Source organism: Podarcis filfolensis (assembly GCF_964270895.1).
Source record: "Podarcis filfolensis genome assembly, chromosome: 10".
In the NCBI taxonomy this organism is placed as follows: Eukaryota; Metazoa; Chordata; class Lepidosauria; order Squamata; family Lacertidae; genus Podarcis; species Podarcis filfolensis.
In genome coordinates, this window is record NC_139612.1 from 68,146,663 (window position 1) to 68,165,039 (window position 18,377).

The 18,377-nt window shown below is 44.3% G+C and overlaps 1 protein-coding gene across 1 annotated transcript in view; it reads right to left on the reverse strand.

Moving 5' to 3' along the window:
- CHCHD3 (coiled-coil-helix-coiled-coil-helix domain containing 3) overlaps positions 1 to 18,377 on the reverse strand; it is a 205,796-nt gene that overhangs the window by 151,839 nt on the left and 35,580 nt on the right. Inside the window, exon 3 of the mRNA XM_083573179.1 lies at positions 8,631 to 8,712. Within this exon, the coding sequence (XP_083429305.1) occupies positions 8,631 to 8,712 (82 nt within the window). The remainder of the gene's footprint in view (positions 1 to 8,630; positions 8,713 to 18,377) is intronic.

The following is an 18,377-nucleotide window of genomic DNA, read 5'->3' on the forward strand; positions in this document are numbered from 1 at the left end:
CTCTTCGAGGAGTGACCCTTGTCCAGTCCCTCTCAGAAGTATAACTAAGCCCCATAACGGATTGGAGACTCCTCCTGCCTCCTTTTGGGATGGGTTTCACTTCAGTGTGCCATGCGTCCACCTGAAAATCACTCCTTGTGTTCCTTTTCTGAGATACCTGCGATTACAGAAAGCTAGACCCAAAGGCTCAGCTAGAAGGGAAGATGCCTTAAGTTGTCTGGAGAGAAAATTGCAAGCAAGGGTGTTGCTCCCAAATGGGAGCTATGTGGCCCTGACTCCAGCAGGGCTGGGGGGGGCCTACTCTTGCTAAAGCTGTCAGGTGACTCCATGATGAAATTTTAAAAGGTAAGTTGATTCTTACACAATTTGACAGTGGTCAGTTCACCAACATCCCAACCGTATTGGGTTGGGTACTGAGAGGTTCCCACACCCTGAAACTAAACCTAACACCTCCAACAGCTCTTAGACATTTTAAGCACATATTGAAAGCCATTCCACATATTTAGATGGCTCATTTTATTTTGCTCTCGGAAAAGCACACAGCACAGAAATAAGAGCAGAGGGAAACAAGAGATATTTAGCCTGCTTTCATTTTGTTTTTCCCTAGCAAATCTCAGCACGAAGAATTATGGCTTTAAAGCATCTTGAAAGCATCTACGTTTGATGAAGATTTTATTAGGAGAAGGCAAATAAAAAATGTATAAAAAGGAATGAAAATACAGCTATGCAATACATGTCACTCTGTGTAAAAAAAGATATGAAGCTCATTTTAAAGACATGAAGTCATCAACTCGCGGTGGATTCTGAATGTCACCTTAAGTACTTTGGCAAAGAAGAGCTAACAGTGACAAAGTAGAAGAGTCCAAAATTAAACTGCCAACATTAGACATAAAAAATCCACAGCGCAGCTCCATTTTATAGCCTTAAGAGCTTGCTAGCTTTTTACATCTGCTAATGTAAAGTGCCCGGGTGAACCTCAAACAAAGAGTGTTTTTGATGCATGAGATTTCTGACATGAGCACACTGTGACTGCACATCTCTGATAAAAGGAATTAGATGAGCAAGGCTCCTATTTGCGCCACCAGGTAGAAGGTGGAACTCTAATGTCAAAGGCTAGGGGGTCAGAATGAGTGGCATTTTTCTCCCTGTCAGAGAGCCTGACATATGGACTGAGGGAGCCAATGGAGGAGTTAATCACAGCAGCAGAGCGGCTGCAATTCGCATGTGTCCCATTAGAAGCCTGCCATATTGTCTTAGGACAGCAGCCATGGTATATAACCCCACAGAGTATTCTTTCAATCAGGGAAAGAAATAGACATTTTGATCACAAGACCACAGGGACACATGAGTGTTTCGACCCAGCTGCAATGCTTTCTATGCAATTCTATCAACCCATCATGGCACTCGGAAGATAAATATTCTCAGCCTAGAGACGTGGGGTTTCATAATGGACCAACCACAAAAACACCTTACTGCTCAAAGAATGCATAAGGGAGCAGAGGGTAAACCAATTAGAACTTGGCCATCTTTATGCTTTCCAGCACAAGCGCAGGTCCCACTTTAACAGCTAAGTAGCTACTGCCCACACGTAACAGTGCACATGTTCAGCAAAAGAAGCATCTAAGAAAAATTATATATGCAGCAACAGATCAATGGTTTTACCTTCTCTGTGTGCGGGAAGAACAACATTACAAAGAGCTTTATTAAAATAGCATTCTTATAGTAGGAGCAGCAGCAGCAGAATTCTGCACGGTGCTTTGCAAAGGAGACAATGGAGGAGTGAGACTTCGAGGGTGGAGTCAAATTGTTGGAAAGTTACAGCACCTGCTGTGGCTGTAGAGACCGATACAGGAGAGACATGTTTTGTTAGAGCTGGGGCAGATGAAGGCGTCTGGGTGTGCTGGTGCAGGTGTAGCATGGCTTTTCTTCTTTCTGTGCTCCTCCCAGCCGGCATTCCTCCTCTGGTCACTGGTGTGATGGCCTGGGACTAAGGCTCGGACTCGGAGCCAGAGGAGACTCAGTCCGCATCGGATCCTTTGCCTCAGGCGGCATCAGAACCAGGTCTGGGACTTGATTCTGAAGAGCCCCAGTCTGCACAGGTTCCCCTGCAACAAGCACCAGCTGGGCCGAGTCAGGGGCCTGAGCCTGCCCTGGCTCCAGATGCGGGGATTACCTCATTGCCTTCAGCTGGGAAATCACTTACAGCTGCTCTACTACCAGTTGAGTTAGGAGAGGCTGAGGCGGCCTCTGGGTCGAGCAACCCACCAACATCTCCCGAGCTGCAGAGACTCAGGTCTGAGAGGAGAGACCTGAGTACTCGCAGGAGGAGTGCTTGCATTCGGGTGAGACAGGGAGGTGAGTCACCGGGGGATCAGGACCGGCCATTACCCCGACAGAGATAAAAGGCTGCTGGACCCCGCCCCAGGTTGCAAGAGCAATGTTGCTGTTTGCCAGAACCTGCCTGTGATCCTGTGCCTGACCTTGCCTGGTTTCCTGCTTGTGTCCTGCCTTGGCCCTGTCGGACTGACTCCTCGTGGAAGCCTTGGATTCGGGACTGGACCTGGACCGCGTTACTCGGGTTACCCCCGAGCCCAGCAAAGTTGTTGTGGATACACAACCTCGACTTGACTAATTGTCTCCAGCCACTGCAATGGTCTGCAAGGGGGTGACCATGATTTTGTCTACTTGGGCTTCACCATAACACAGTCCTTGGAGATTCTGCCTCCTTCCATTCTTTGGACATGAGCAAGCCAGCGTACACATCACTGAGACATAAGTGGGAATATGCTGGGAGTGTGGGCTTGGAAGAGCACATCTTTGTTTGAGACTGTCCTGCCATGTGTGTGATACTGAACATCTTCCTGACACAGGGCACATGGAAAGCGTTGCTCCTGGCAGGTGTAAGATACCCACGTCTAACTACCATAAAGCAGCATGTTCAACAAGCAACCCTGGTGGACCTTCATCTTGGTATTGGTTGTTAGCATCACATTCCGCCATACACCTTTGGAGGGGCAAGCCATTGCCATAGCTGCCCTGCCAATATCCTTGTCCAGCTCCACGTCAGTGGAGAGGATACTGCTTATAGTGAAGCCCAGGTAGACAAAATCGTCCACCACCTCAAGGATGTGGTCAGCAATGCTGATGTGTGAAGTGCTGGTGACATCCTGACCCAAGATGTTGGTCTTCGTCAGGTTGGTGGTGGGGCTTAACTCCATGCAGGCTTGGCAAAACAGCTGATGAGACTCTGTCCAGCTTCTTCAGAAGCAAGCTTTTCTATCACATACAAAAGAGAGTTCTTTACTGAGAAACCTATGTAGTGAATACGTGGTTCTTCTGGGTGCCCTCCTTGCAAGAAAAAGATGTCGTTCTTTTCTCAGAGGCTGCCATTCGAAGCAAGTTTGGTCTCCTGTAGAGCAGCCATGTCACTGTTGAGCATTTTCAGCTCACAGTCAATGATGGCTACCTTCTGTGCGTCACTGACTTGCAGCAGGTCAGTGAACAAGCTTTGCAAAAAAACACACAAGGCAATTCAAGGATGGATAGAAGGGAGAGCAAGTATTTCATTCAGTTATGGTGGGGTATGGTAAATATGGGGTTATAAAGGGAAAATGGGTGAAATCAGCAGCACATCTCTGGGTGTCAGGGACTGTCAGGTTGGTGGACATAGACTTATCAAGTTACACTATGTGCATTTCCCTTTCCCTTAACACTGTTTTGCATGCGGAAGATCTCAGGTTCAATCCTTGCCGTCTTCAGGTGTAGCTGGGAAAAGTTCCTGCATTAAGTCCAGCAGAGCCACTGTCCATCAGTAAGGTAGATGGATCAATGAATGCTCTGACTTGGTATAAGGCAGCTTCCTATGTTCCTATTCCTATATTGGGCATCATCTGCAGTTCTGCCCTGTGCGTATGTGAACAGAATTCTACCATTACACGGATGCAGTTTTTCTATGGTAGTGGGTGGGGAGGGGAGAGACATTAAAAATGATTTGTTCAAAAGGTTTTTTTGTTTCTTCAAGAAAACAACTATGCACGTTTCATGAACAGATGGGGTTTCTTAGAAGAAGTGAGAGTAGGGGGAAAAGACAGCAGAGCGATCATTACATTACATATCTAAATTATATGAATACCACCCACAGAAACCATTGCTGGAATGCAAATATCTTACAAAAGAAAAAATATTTCTAAAGAGCGGGGAAATGACTGAATATTCTGTTGTGACCAAGGGAGCTGGCTGCACATAGAGCCTTAAAAATGTGACAAAAAGAAAACCCCAGGTTAAATTTTACGTTGTACATAACATAGACAACCAACTGTCCACAACACCCACATCTCATTTTTCTGTCTTAATACAGGACAACACTCTAATTGCTTCCAGAACCTACTTTCTGAATCAAGTTTATATAACCATGAAAGCTTGCAATGGCTCCAGTTTCCCCAAACTTCTGGAGAGCTAAGCATATGAACTTACCTTACGTTACAAGATCTCTGGCCCATCTAGCGCAGTAGTATAAATGATGATGGGCAGCAAACGCCATTGTTGGAAGTTAAGCTCCCTGTCAGCTCTTCTGCCAAGCGACTTTTTAGGCTGCGATGTCAAACACCGGACATCAGACCTTGTGCATGCAAATCCCATGTTCTAACACTTAGTGTGGTCATTCAACACAACTTCAGCATATCCTAAGCCCCAATAGATTAGGCAGAAACCAGTCTGGCTAGGAGTCCAACAGGACTCCTTCAGACTATGCTAATCAAGATCCGTACGTAGTACAGTCGTACCTCCGTTTACGTAACCCTCTGGTTACGTAAACTTTGGGATGCACGCGTGGCAAACCCAGAAGTATTTTACCGGGCTTCACCATGCACACATGCGCAGAAGCGGTCCTCAGGTTGTGGAAACCTCGGGATCCGACTGGACCTCCGAAATGGATCCCGTCCGCAACCGGAGGTACCACTGTACTAGCAGCCAATGCTTCCTCGTTGCAATGTGGCTTGACTTGCCTCTTCCAGCTATTTTATTTACTCCTCATCCTATTGCTGAACTGCCACTTTAGATTCAGACTCCAGGAGTCGGCACCCACCCTCTTTTACAATTACAAAAAATAGGTCCTAAAAATGGTGGTGGTGGTGGTGGTTTTGCTGCTGCTGCTCTTGTTATTTATTAAATCTGTATGCCACCCTATACCCATAGATCACAACATAAAATTACAATATAAAACCCACAAAACACATAATAAAAATAAGAACAAAAACAAACCAATAATCTGCACTTCCACAACACGTTTTAAAAGGTGTTGGGTGTCAGTCAGCCCAAGGCCTGATTAAAGAGGAACGTACGGTATTTGCCCGGTGCCTAAAGGTGTATAATGAAGGCACCAGCCGAACCTGCCTGGGCAGAGCATTCCACAAGCAGAGAGCCACTGCAGAAAAGGTCTGCTCTCGTGTTGCCTCTCACAGAGGAGCACCCATCTTAATTTTTTCTAAATGATCCCAACTGGAGGTGGCAGAGGACATAATCCAAATTCATTCAATAGCACCATGAAGTGAGGCTTCAAGCCAAATTCTCTCCCTAGAGTCCTTCCAGGACAGAAGTCTAGTCATCCTTACGTCCTGTTGTGGGAATATAAGGACTTGGTTAAGCTCTGGACTCTGCTGGGTCAGCATGTGCCTTTCCTAAGAGTTCCACAGTGTCCTACAAAACTAGAATCTGAGGTTTCTCTAGAACCTGCCCTTGGTGCCAGCTGTCTGAAACCTGTTACGTATTCTTGAGTTGCGTCAGCATGGCTGGTCCCTCAAGCAGGCTAGATGAGGACAGCACCTTCCATTTGCCCAATACACTGAATCTGCCTAATGCTGAAATATCTTAGTAACAAATCTCAACAAGTACTAGCTCGCTGGTATAAGGACATCTGCCCCTGACTGGCTAAGAGACGCTAAGGAAATTCCCCTCTCTCATAATGCCATAGGCAGGGAAGAATGCAACACTGAGAGGTGAGCAACAGAACCACCACAAGCAGAGACCTCTTGATGTTACTGGAACCGGGAGAAGGGGAATCAAAGCACATAATAAATCGATCCATTTAAAATGCTAGCATTAATTACATTAACACTAACACACAAATACTAAATACATTTCCTTGTAAAAATCAAAAATCAATTAAGACAAGCCACAATATTTCAAAGAGCAGTGATTTCACCATAACACATTGATTTGCTTTACTACTCAATTCAAAGAGGCATATTTCAGCTGGGTTTTGGGGTTTTTTACAGAACCATTTACCCACTAGCATCCAATTATTTACAACATTAAGATAATTTACAGTGTAAATCAATATATTACTCAAAAGTAAGTCCCAAACAGACCAATGGGGCATATGCCCAGCTAAACCACACCACACGCTCTTCCCTTGACAAATTTCAGTCCAGGTACTTTGGGCTATTGGGAAAACTTTTTAGATATTTATATGGTTCATAAATTAACGTGTCATACTTTTTACTTTTGTTTGCCTTCCCAAGTCAAACAACATGCTCAGTTCTAAGGCCCGACTCCTGCCTCTCTAGGCTTATTAGATCTAGAACAGAGAATGCATCTGGCACGATCTAGGGCATAAATAACATTGTCTCAGAGTGAAGGGTGGTTTCCACCAACCTTTAATGAGACAATGGTAAGACCGAAGTAATCAGTCTTGACTCTGGGTGATGGGGATATCATTCCCTTCCTGGGCAAGGCCCTTGAGTGAGCAGTTGCCGGCCAACTCCAAGCACTCTTCAATGAAACTGGATTTCTAAATCCATTTCGTTAAGTTTTGAAGCCTGGCTTTGGCGCAGAAACTGCTTTGGTTTTATTCATTTTTAATTTTTTTATTTACAGGCCATTCAACAACAACATGTTCTGAGTGGCTTACAGCAAGGTTAAAAACTATTAAATATGTAAAAAAAAAAATTGGAATGGTCTTTGCCGGGAAGGGAGGGGGGGGATAAGACTCCGTAGGTCTCCCTATACCAGGGGTGTCAAACTCAAATTCATCGGGGGCCGCATCAGCAGTTTGGTCACCCTCAAAGGGCCGGTTGTAACAAGTGGGAGGTTTCCCGAATGCATGTAAAGTGGAGGTTTCCTGTGTAGAACGGCCGGCGCCGCTAGAGGGCAGACGTTCTCTGGCTTGTAGGCTGCCACGCATGCGCTGAAGAGGCGGCTTTCTTGTGTCAAAAAAAAAAAAGCGAGAATAAAAGGCGAAGGCTGGCGGCCGCCAGCGGCTACACGGGCCACATGACGAGGTCTGGCGGGCCGGATTTGGCCCGCGGGCCTTGTGTTTGACACCCGTTCCCTATACCATTCAGCAGTTTTCAAAACAATCAACCATGGTGTCTTTGCTGTTCCAGTTGGAAGACGAATGGTTCCACTCCTGCCTTGATGACCAACTCCAAAGGGGGGGGCTGGGGAGAGTTCTGTTCAGCCAGCTAAGAAAGGTGATCCAGACCAGTGCCTGGGTGGGAGAACACTGGGACCCCCCCAAAAAAAAGAAGCTACACTGAGCTTACTAGAAGCGGAAACTGAGCATAAAGGTAAAGGTAAAGGGACCCTTGACAGTTAAGTCCAGTCGCGGACGACTCTGGGGTTGCGGCTCTCATCTCGCTTTATTGGCCGAGGGAGCCAGCATACAGCTTCCGGGTCATGGAGCCAGCATGACTAAGCCGCTTCTGGCGAACCAGAGCAGCGCACGGAAACACCGTTTACCTTCCCGCTGGAGCGGTACCTATTTATCTACTTGCACTTTGACGTGCTTTCGAACTGCTAGGTTGGCAGGAGCAGGGACTGAACAATGGGAGCTCACCCCATCGCGGGCACTGATTAATTTTTTAACGTAGCTGCTTGGATTTCATTTTATTAATGTATAATTGAAAGCGCTGCACTCTTCTGACCTGTGCCTTCAAGATCTACTAAAATTTATGACTAAAGCCCAACTTCAGCCTTTCAAATGCAAAAACACCCCCAAATTTGTAGAAGAGTAAATATTGCTGTTTTTCACCCAAGATACACTATAGTATGTCCATAGCATGTCCAATAGCAAAAGCAACAGCAGTTCCCTTTCCCCAACCTCCATCCCAACACACACAGCATCTCTTTACGTATTTCAAAGCCTAATGTATGTACTCTTCTTCAAAGCAGTTCTACCTGTTCCCCTGCTGTTAGAATTTACCTCTTGATCAATCTGATGAGTTCAGCAACACAAGCCTCCGTGCTTTTTCCTGAGCAATTCCATTGCTAGGCAAACAGTTTAGTGAGGCTCCAGAGAGGGTGGGAAATACAAAAACATAAAAGGCAGAACTTTAAACCCTCCCCCCCCCTTAAAAAAAAAAGAGCATAATAGCATAGTGCTTGAAGTATGTGAGGTCAGAGAGATGTAGACAGAATGCAAGCCACAGAGAAAAACAACCCTCTACTAATTTATTTTTCTGTTTACCACCATTACACACCAAACAAATAGAAGTCTGGTCACACCTTGCTTTAAAAAACATCCTAATTCATCCAGAGACCTCTGATTTCCCCACTTACCACAACGCTGCAAGAAGCATGCCTTTAAAACACAAACAGCGAGGACTGAAGATCTATTCCTGACCAAAACAAACCTTTTATGGGCTTCAGCATCTCTCCTGGCTTGTTCTAATGCCAATTCTTCAGCTATTCTTTTCTTCAGGTCTTCCTCATTCACTGGAATTAAGAAGTGGGAAAGGATTAAGTGACATGGATGGGATACAGGTGATGCCAGAATGCAACACATTCAGAACGACCCGATAAAAGAATAGCCAGGAGGGTTTGTTCGGTTTTACCATCACATTTTCAACTCATACCAACATAATCACCAAAGCAGCTATTGCAGGGATGGGGAGCCCCAGGTCTGGGGGCCAAACATGACTCTCCAGTCCTATCTGGGCCTCAGGAGTTTTCTCAGGTCATACAACTTCCTGCCACACCTCTCAGCAGTTTTGCACCCTCCCTGAGTGTTTTTGCCTGGCTGTGGTGTATCCTGATCATGCTCACCTGGGTGGATGGAGGCTAGAAAGGGACATGGGATGGGCTGTAGAAACTAGCCTACTATACACAAGTAAAAATTACATTAATTGTTCTGCCCACGGTTGCCTCTGGCATGTTGTGAACATCTCTAGTGTGTCTCATAGCTCCCTGCATTGCAGGGAGTTGGACCAGATAGCCCTTGGGGTCTCCTCCAACTCTACAGTTCTATGTGTCTATGTGGCCCCCAGAAGGTTGCCCAGAAGGGAATGAGGACCCTCAGGCTGAGAAAGGTTCCCCACTCCTGAGCTATTGCAAACCACTTCTTATAGCAGGGCATCTGACAAAAGACAATGCCTAGAGATGACCTTCTTCATTTCTTTGATGAACGTTGGGCAGCGTTGTCTAATGAGCTGCCCTCCCAATGTTGTCCTCCAGCTCCCATCAGCCCCAGCTAGCATGGACAACCTTCAGGTATAATGAGGCTTGCAGCCCAACAACATCTAGAAGGCATCACTTTGCCCAAGATGGACAACTTCTCTCAATGCTCAACCAACTGGAGTCATTTCGGTTGTTTCGAAAACAGGAAAAAGATGAAAACGTGTCTTCCAAGCTTCCCACTAGGGAAAAACAAATTTTACTTATGCTGCTTCTGAAATGCACCTACCACCGTCTCTTTTTAAGTCACTCATCAGAGAGCTTTGCCAAAATCACATGGCTTTAAAAGACTGGTGGGCAGCATAAATGGCACAAACCGTACACAGATTCCAAAAAACCCCACTAACCCGCTTATAATTTAGGCTGCAGTCCACAAGGATCTTCTTCTGTTCAAACACAACTCTTCTATTGGGATTTGCACAGCCAACACGCCCAGAGGATTGTGTCCTTTGTTTGGTTTTATCTCTTCTCTGCCCATCTCTAACCCCCTGCAAGGAGCTCTCATTTACAGCTGCACTACAAAGGCAGCAAAACATTTTATGCCACAATTGATCATTAGAGTCATCTCAACTCTGGAAAGATACTTCAAGTGTCTGGTTTGGCACCCGACAACAGACATACAATGCATAACAATTAAGGTGTCCACCAACCTATGTATCACAATTTTTTATTGCTCCTGCATGTAAGAATGGATAAAAAAGGCTAATGGAGCGTAGAACCAACTTCTGAGGAACAATAAATAAGATTCGGGTATCAGCCAATAAAGACATGGCACTTTTGACCTTAACAATCAATTAGGTTATGCATTGATCAGCTTGATCCTAACAGGGAATAAAAGTGGAGCTGTAGATCATTAAATAGAAATTCTATTAACCCTTGTAAGCAAGATGGTTCCCAAATGAGAAATTGAAGCAAGCTGAGTAAAACCTAATCCTGGAAGGAGGTCACTGTTTGAGAAATAACTCCTGCAATTTTATTTATCTGCCCAAGTGCTCTCAAAAAAACCAAATAATTTGACTCAAATTGCTGTGTTAAAACACGTAGGCAGACAATTCCTATTTAGTTGAGGCGAATAAATTGCGTGCAAATAAACCACTGGAGAATACAGCACAGTATAATTACTCCAAGTCTGGTCAGGTTAAGGTCACCTAGAGAACACACGTTATTGGCAGGGAACCCAGTTTTTCTCCGGGCAAATTCTGAGGTTATACCAGACACTCATGAGATGTATTTGAGAGTTATGTGTCAAGGAACAGCAGATTTGCTTGCCTTTTAGATAGCACCAAGGGCACTTGAGCCACAAAACGAGTGCCCAGTTGAAGAAATACACCCACCTTGACATGGGTTGTTTGTTCAAATGAACCTCTGTTCTATGAATGGGGGGGGGGACAAATATGCAGTAGCTAAAGGCAGTACCACATCTATGTGGGACACATGCCTGTATTCAAAATGGGTATCTCTGTATTGTGTTCCCTCCCTACCATTTACCTGTGTTTCATCACACTTAGTATTTCCCAGCCTCCATCAAGAATATGAAGCAGCATGAGGTAAGCACACAATGATGCTGCCACAATGCAGGTTAAGTGATGCCACACATTGCAGGAGAAGTGAGAACTCAGCATGGACTTCCCTTTTGACAGAAGACACATGGCCTGTACCAATGGGTACCTAGCAGACATGATCCAATTCCTCCCTTGTGTGCTCATTAAACACGTGAGTAGATTCATTTGAACATAAATGAATCTCCAGAGAAGCGGACATGGAGCAATGGTTCCAAACTACAAGAAAGAAGATTCCACCTAAACATTAGGAAGAACTTCCTGACAGTAAGAGCTGTTCGACAGTGGAATTTGCTGCCAAGGAGTGTGGTGGAGTCTCCTTCTTTGGAGGTCTTTAAGCAGAGGCTTGACAACCATATGTCAGGAGTGCTCTGGTGGTGTTTCCTGCTTGGCAGGGGGTTGGACTCGATGGCCCTTGTGGTCTCTTCCAACTCTATGATTCTATGATTCTATGATAATTTCCCAACCTTGGGCTCCCAGTTGTTGTCAAACTAAAATTCCCACCATGCCCAACTATCTGACACGCTGGCTGGGGTTGATGGGAGTTGTAGCACATTTCCGAGCACAATTCAAAGTGTTGGTCTGACCTTTAAAGCCGTAAATGGCCTCAGCACTGTATACCTGAAAGAGCGCCTCCACCCCCATCGTTCTGCCCAGACACTGAGGTCCAGCGCTGAGGGCCTTCTGGCAGTTCCCTCACTGTGAGAAATGAGGCTACAGGGAACCAGGCAGAGGGTCTTCTTGGTAGTGGCGCCTGCCCTGTGGATGCCCTCCCATCAGATGTCAAAGAGATAAGTAACTATACAACCTTTTGAAGGCATCTGATGGCAGCCCTGTATAGAGAAGATTATAATATTTAAAGTTTTATTATATTTTTGTATATGCTGGAAGCCGCCAAGAGTGTCTGGGGCAACATAGTCAGATAGGCGAGGTACGAATGTTGTTGTTGTTGGTTAAGGTGACCCTTTGGAATCCAACAACTATGACCAAATCATGTAGCAGAGATACAACCAGGAGTTCTCTACTCCTTAGGCTGTCACCACCAAAAGGACAGATAAGGGTGGGTGGGATGAAGAGTGTCTTTTAGTGGTTCAGATGTTTATGAATTAATTATTTATTTCATAAAAATGGAGGACTTCCGGGTTAGCGCCATCGGCAATGGCAGAGTTCCTCTGACCCAGAGGAACCCGCTCCGCAAAAATCGGGTCTTGCCGCCGCGGCGAAGGCGGAGACCCTTCAAAAATCCCAGGCGGAGGAAGCCTGGGAACGTGGGATTTGGCTGACACCAAGAGCGCCTCCCCTACTCGCAGGGAAACCCTTTTTCGGGCATCCGAAGCGACGTGGGGTGAGCGGCGCGGTGTTTTGAATCGACCGCTATTTTTACGGAGTGAAGCCGCATAGCCGTTGCCGGAGAGCGCTGACTTTTTCCTGTGGACAATTGGACTCTACCCGTGAGTAGAACGGAAAATTGGATTAAGAAACATTTTAATTTGGCACTGAAGTGGGAAGGTTCTAAACAGGAAGTCCGCCTTCCGCTTTTGTAAATAGACTGAAGCAAAAATTGTGCAAGCTAAAGTCTGGAAAGTCGTATTTAAAGGTCTAAACTTCCTTCAGTTTTAACCACCAAAACCCCTCTTGGAAGCAGGAGAAAAGAGGGGGAATTTTGATTGTTTAAGCCTGCAGGAGAGAGAGTAAAGAAAGATAAATTTCCACCGTCTCAAACCTGGGAACGGGGTGTCAGAGACAGAAATTCTTGGGGAAGTTCATTGACTGTGAATGGAACATTTTTTGACAGATAGTTAAAGAAGAGAAACAAATTGATTCCAATGTTGCCTTTTGCATTTAAAAGAAACAAAAAATTTGAAAAATGAATAATTTTCTTTTCTTGGACCTGCTTTCAAAAGATGGATACAAATAGAAATTGTCTCCTCTAGAGGGAGCTTGTTAAATTGTTGCTGGAGTCGTTCTGGGGATTTCACAGCTGTGGAGATTAAGATCGTGGGACCAGACTCTGACCTTGAATAAAAATGTGTTTAGAAGAAGCTTTGGTGCTTGCTTTTTGCAAGACAAGCGCTTTGTTGGAGCAGATGCATGAGAAGATGGATTTGATGACTGTTGCAGTCAAAAACTTTGGACAAACAGTGAATACTCATATAGAAACCATTCAGGAACCAATCCAGGAACCTGTTTTGACAGGGCAAGTGCAAATGCAGAAGACAATGGAGGAGGTTGCTGCTGAACCTCAAGTAACACAAATGGAGAGACCCAAGGCCCTGCAGGAACATAAGCCGCTGTTCTTGAAGATTGAATCTGGAGTGGGCCGGGGGGGTCTGGAGTTGTGGGGGCTCTTAATTTTGGAGGGACTTTGAAACATGCTTTTGAGTACTTTCTGGACTACACTGCTGACTGTGGGGAATGGGACTGTGGGGAATGGGCTGATCTGCTGAGGGGAGATGGAGATATTTTGGGGTTGGAGTCTCCCTGAGACCTACTCCTCAATGAGAAAGGAAAGAAATTAAGAAAGAGATCAACAAAAGACAAGGTAAAGTGCAGGTATAAACAAGAAGATTTGCAGAAGGGACATGGAAGAGATTTAAGAGCCTCGGACACAAGATTACCAGGTTGATGGACTAGATGGAATGGACAGTAAGGACTGACATAACCCGAGACCAGGAAGAAGAGACGTTGGATGAAGATTGGAAGAAAGTTTTTAAAAATTTATTTTGGGAATTAGTGTAAAATTAATGAGTATTAGGAAAAGTGTTGGAATGAAACTATTTGGCTTTAGTAGAAAGGATATAAGGAGTTATGTACAAATAAGTATTAAGTTTTAAGCTTTAAGGTATTTTATGGTAAGATAAGGTTAAAATAAATTAAGGTAAATTGAACGACAGAATACAGTGAAAGATGGAAAGGATTTGCTGAGTTAATTAATAGGTTAGATTGTTAAGATAAATTATCCAATAAAAATTGAGAAAGATGGAAAGAATTTGCTGAAAAAATATCTAAACTAGAATACAAAAAGGGAGGTGTGAGGAGGTCGATGAAACAAGTAAATGAAAGATAAAGATATGGAATATTGGACATGTGTTTTTTATTGTTATTGTTGTATTGGTTTTTATGTTGTTGTTTTTCCTCTTTCTTTTTTTATGTATTGTAATGTATGTTTTGTTAAATTTTTTGTTGTTTTCTTTTCTTCTTTTCTTTGTATTTTTTTAAACTTCTAATAAATATCATTAAAAAAATTATTATTATTATTATTTATTTCATAAAACGTATACACAACTTGATTGCAAAACCCCCAAAAATCAAAGTAGTTTACAAAAGAGTTTTGCCAGAACCAATGTCCATTTTCAGCCATCATCAGGCCAAGAGTGGACTGTCATGGTTTTCAAGCTTCCGTTCAAGAGCCTGAAGTTGATAGAAAATGTGGTATTTCTAGGCCTGTCCTAGACCTCCTACATAAATCAAGTTAGCCAACGTGGTTCTTAGAATCGCTTGCCTCCAGGATAATGTGTTATTCCGCTCCAGATCTCCACACTTCCCAACAACCAGCGCAGCACTCAAACCCCGAATAGCTGACTGAACCAACAAGTACACGTAAGGCAATTTCTCTGCGGAAGTACATTATAACATTGTAAGACCTTCTGAAATGAAGTGAATGTATATGGTTAACACAGCCAGCTAATTTGCTCATTTAATTCAAGTATAAAATGGACTTGATTCTGATCTATCACAGACTAGAGAGCTTTACTGCAGTCCCAAGTAATTTGGATGAGAAAGTTCATTAAAATACTAGAGTTACAACACACCTGAACAGTTTGTCACATCTAGTGCATAATAATTCTTCAAGCATGTGAATGAAAGAGGGGATGAAAGAACACCTGCTGACATTATTTTGTTTGGTCTTTTAAGGAGACTTTAAGAAAAAGTTCCCTCACAAGCAGCTATTAAAGCAATCCAGTAGTCTCAAGGTGAGAGGCAGGGCATTGTCACAAGCGAGACATATGCAAATCCAGACTGAAAAGCAAAGAGCAATGGAGAAAAAGGCATCCATAAAGAAGGCAGACACAAAGCTAGGGAAGACACAAGCACCTTCTTAAAATAATTACAACTAGATCAGGCATAGGCAAACTCCGGCCCTCCAGATGTTTTGAACTACAATTCCCATCATCCCTGACCACTGGTCCTGTTAGCTAGGGATGATGGGAATTGTAGTCCGAAATATCTGGAGGGTCGGAGTTTGCCTATGCCTGAACTAGATACTAGGCTTGGGCGATATATTGATATATCGCCTAGGAGCAGTATGAGGAGCAGACTGCGATGTCCGTTTCACTTTTTAGCAGTACAGTATATCGCTGATGAAACTGCCACATCTCCTGAGTCCCTCTGCTGGCAGCGTCAACAGCAGGGGTTGGCAAAGTTTTTGTGGCTTGGGCCGGTTCACGGTCCCGCAGACGCCACAGTGGGCCCGCGTGTGTGCGCGCACACACGCAAACACTATTTCTGGCGCTCCTTCCGGAATAGAGAAGGCACGCGCAGCTTCCCATTGGCTGCAGGACCATCCTGCAGCCAATGGGAAGCCAGCCAGCGTTGCGGAAGGCGGCATCCGCTCTGCGCGGCGCACGGGAGCTGACCGAGTGGGCGGCAGGGGTCCCAGAGCGGGCGGCGGGGGTCCATGGGCTGGTTGAACGACCCCCATAGGCCACTTGTGGCCCATGGGCCTTAGGTTGCCAACCCCTGATCTACTCAGTGTTGGTTTAGATAGGTGTGAAGTTTGAAGTCTATATGATGATATAGATTTCATATTCAGGTAGGTAGCCGTGTTGGTCTGACACAGTCGAAATAAATTTAAAAATTGTCCAGTGCATGCACATGAACACTTATACCCTGAACAAACTTAGTTGGTCTCTAAGGTGCTACTGGACAACTTATTTTTTATTTTTTTAATAGATTTCATAATTTTTGACCTGGCAATACATCAGGAATCATAATGGGTATTCAGATTGGGCAATATCAGGACCACCCCCTCTCAAGAAGGCATTAATCACCTCCCTGATCCAGCCAGCTATCCCCTCACTGTTACTTTTTATCAGCCAAGAGGGATAAAGGTCCAGAACATGGGTAGACAAACTAAGGCCCAATCGCTTTCTCAATCCGACCTGCGGATGGTCCGGGAATCAGCGTGTTTTTACATGAGTAGAATGTGTCTTTTTATTTAAAATGCATCTCTGGGTTATTTGTGGGGCATAGGAATTCATTCATTCATGGTATGCCCCACAGAGAAACTTACGGTCTTCAAATAAAAACATCTTGAAGATCCCAGGCCACAGAGAAGTTAGGCTGGCCTCAACTAGAGCCAGGGCTTTTTCGGCTGTGGCTCCGACCTGGTGGAACACTCTGTCACAAGAGACTAGGGCCCTGCGGGACTTGACATCTTTCCGCAGGGCCTGCAAGACAGAGCTGTTCCCCCAGGCCTTTGGTCAGAGCACAGCCTGACTCCCTCCCTCGGCAATCTTCACGGAGCTCTGGCCCAATGGTTGCCAGTGGCTTGATTCAAATTAATTTTATAATGAATGATTTTAGAGTGTTGTTTGTGCTGTACTTTTGTACTGTTTTATTGTTGTTAGCTGCCCTGAGCCCGGCTTTGGCTGGGGAGGGTGGGATATAAATAACAATTATTATTATTACTATTATTATTATTATTTTCAAAATATAGTCCGGCCCCCCATAAGATCTGAGGGACAGTGAACCGGCCCCCTGCTGAAAAAGTTTGCTGACCCCTGGGTCCAGAGCATAGGGCCTTGACCAATCCAAGCACCTTGCCCACATCCTCAAGCCTTACTAACTGAAACCCATCCAATATAATAGGAGTAGACAGTGCTCTGGAGATCTCTCAAGATTCATCTGCTGTAACAGTGGAAAAGGCTGGCTTGATCTAAGCAGTCTTTAGAAATTAACCCGTGGTTATCACCTGAGGGCAAACTCCATTTTTCCCCAGTCCTGCAGGAGATCAACTCCATTTGCTTCCACACAGCCATTCAAAAATATGTGCTGCCCTGCATTATAATCAGAATTCCATTCAGTGAAATCAGCCACTGACAATCTTTTCTACTTTTGTGTTTTAGTTCATTCTAAACAGGATCTGCAGCTGTTTGGTCTATCCCCATGGAACAACAACAGCAAAAACCCTCAAAAGCAATTCTATCACCTGAATATAACTGACATACATTTGTATTTGCATAATATTCTCTCTTGATTGCAATGGTTTTGAATGTCTTTGTTTCATATGAGTTGATTAACTTGGCATTTTGTAAATAGAACAAGTCTGATATGGTCCCACTAATAAATAAAACGGCGGGGGGGGGGGATTACTATCAGTTAGTTGATCAACCTTTGTTTGACTGGTCAAATGACCAACTTTAATTCAAAAAGATCAACGTGCAGGCGTTTTATATCTCTCCCATTGCAGACTTGCTACCTGAAATGACAAACATCTGCACTGGAGGCAACGCAGTGAGTGCGGGAGACAGAAAGGAAACACTTAACATGCTAATAGTCATAAATAATGAGAAAAGGACAGGCTTACAGCTTGATGACCTGAAACACTGACACCACAAAGCAAAGATTTTATTATATTTTACTGCTCCCTTGCAGTTGACCTTTCCTCCGCCTCCTGTTTATACAATACGCAAGTCATCTTCCATTCATTAGTAGGCTTCCTAACAAGCTCTCCAGCGCAGGCCATAGCTAAGTTCCATAAACACACCTAGAAGGGAAGGGAAGCTGGCCATGACAAGAGCAGGGCCAGTGGGTGTCTGACAGGGAAGCAAGAGCAGAGCTGGAAACCAGAGCCTGGGGGGTGCAAAAGGTATTTGCAATGCATCAAATGCAATGCATCAAAGAGCACTTTCACAAGGGACACAAAAAAGGCTTTTTAGTACCAAATATGTCACTTGGGAATGTTTAGGGGAAGAGAGGAAAGCCATTTTAAAATTAAACGCATGCTCTAGCCGTGGTGGCTCTTTTGCATGTGGAAAACATGAACTTTATTTTTTATACAAATTTTTATTAGTTTTTTTAACATACCATTTTCAACAATAATTAAACATATTTTTACATCTTGTTCCATTTTTTGATTTCTATCAGTCCTGCCTGAAAATTTTCCAATCTAATCACTTAGTACACATTTCTTATTTTCCCTGTTACATTTAAAACTCATAACTAATATCTCTATCTTTGTCTACTTTGTAGCACTTCGTTCATTTCTCCTTACAAAACCTCTTGTAGTCCTACTAGTAATTTGTTGGTTACAGTTGCTCTTCAAATAATTCATATACTTATTCCAATCTTCTGTAAATCTCTGGT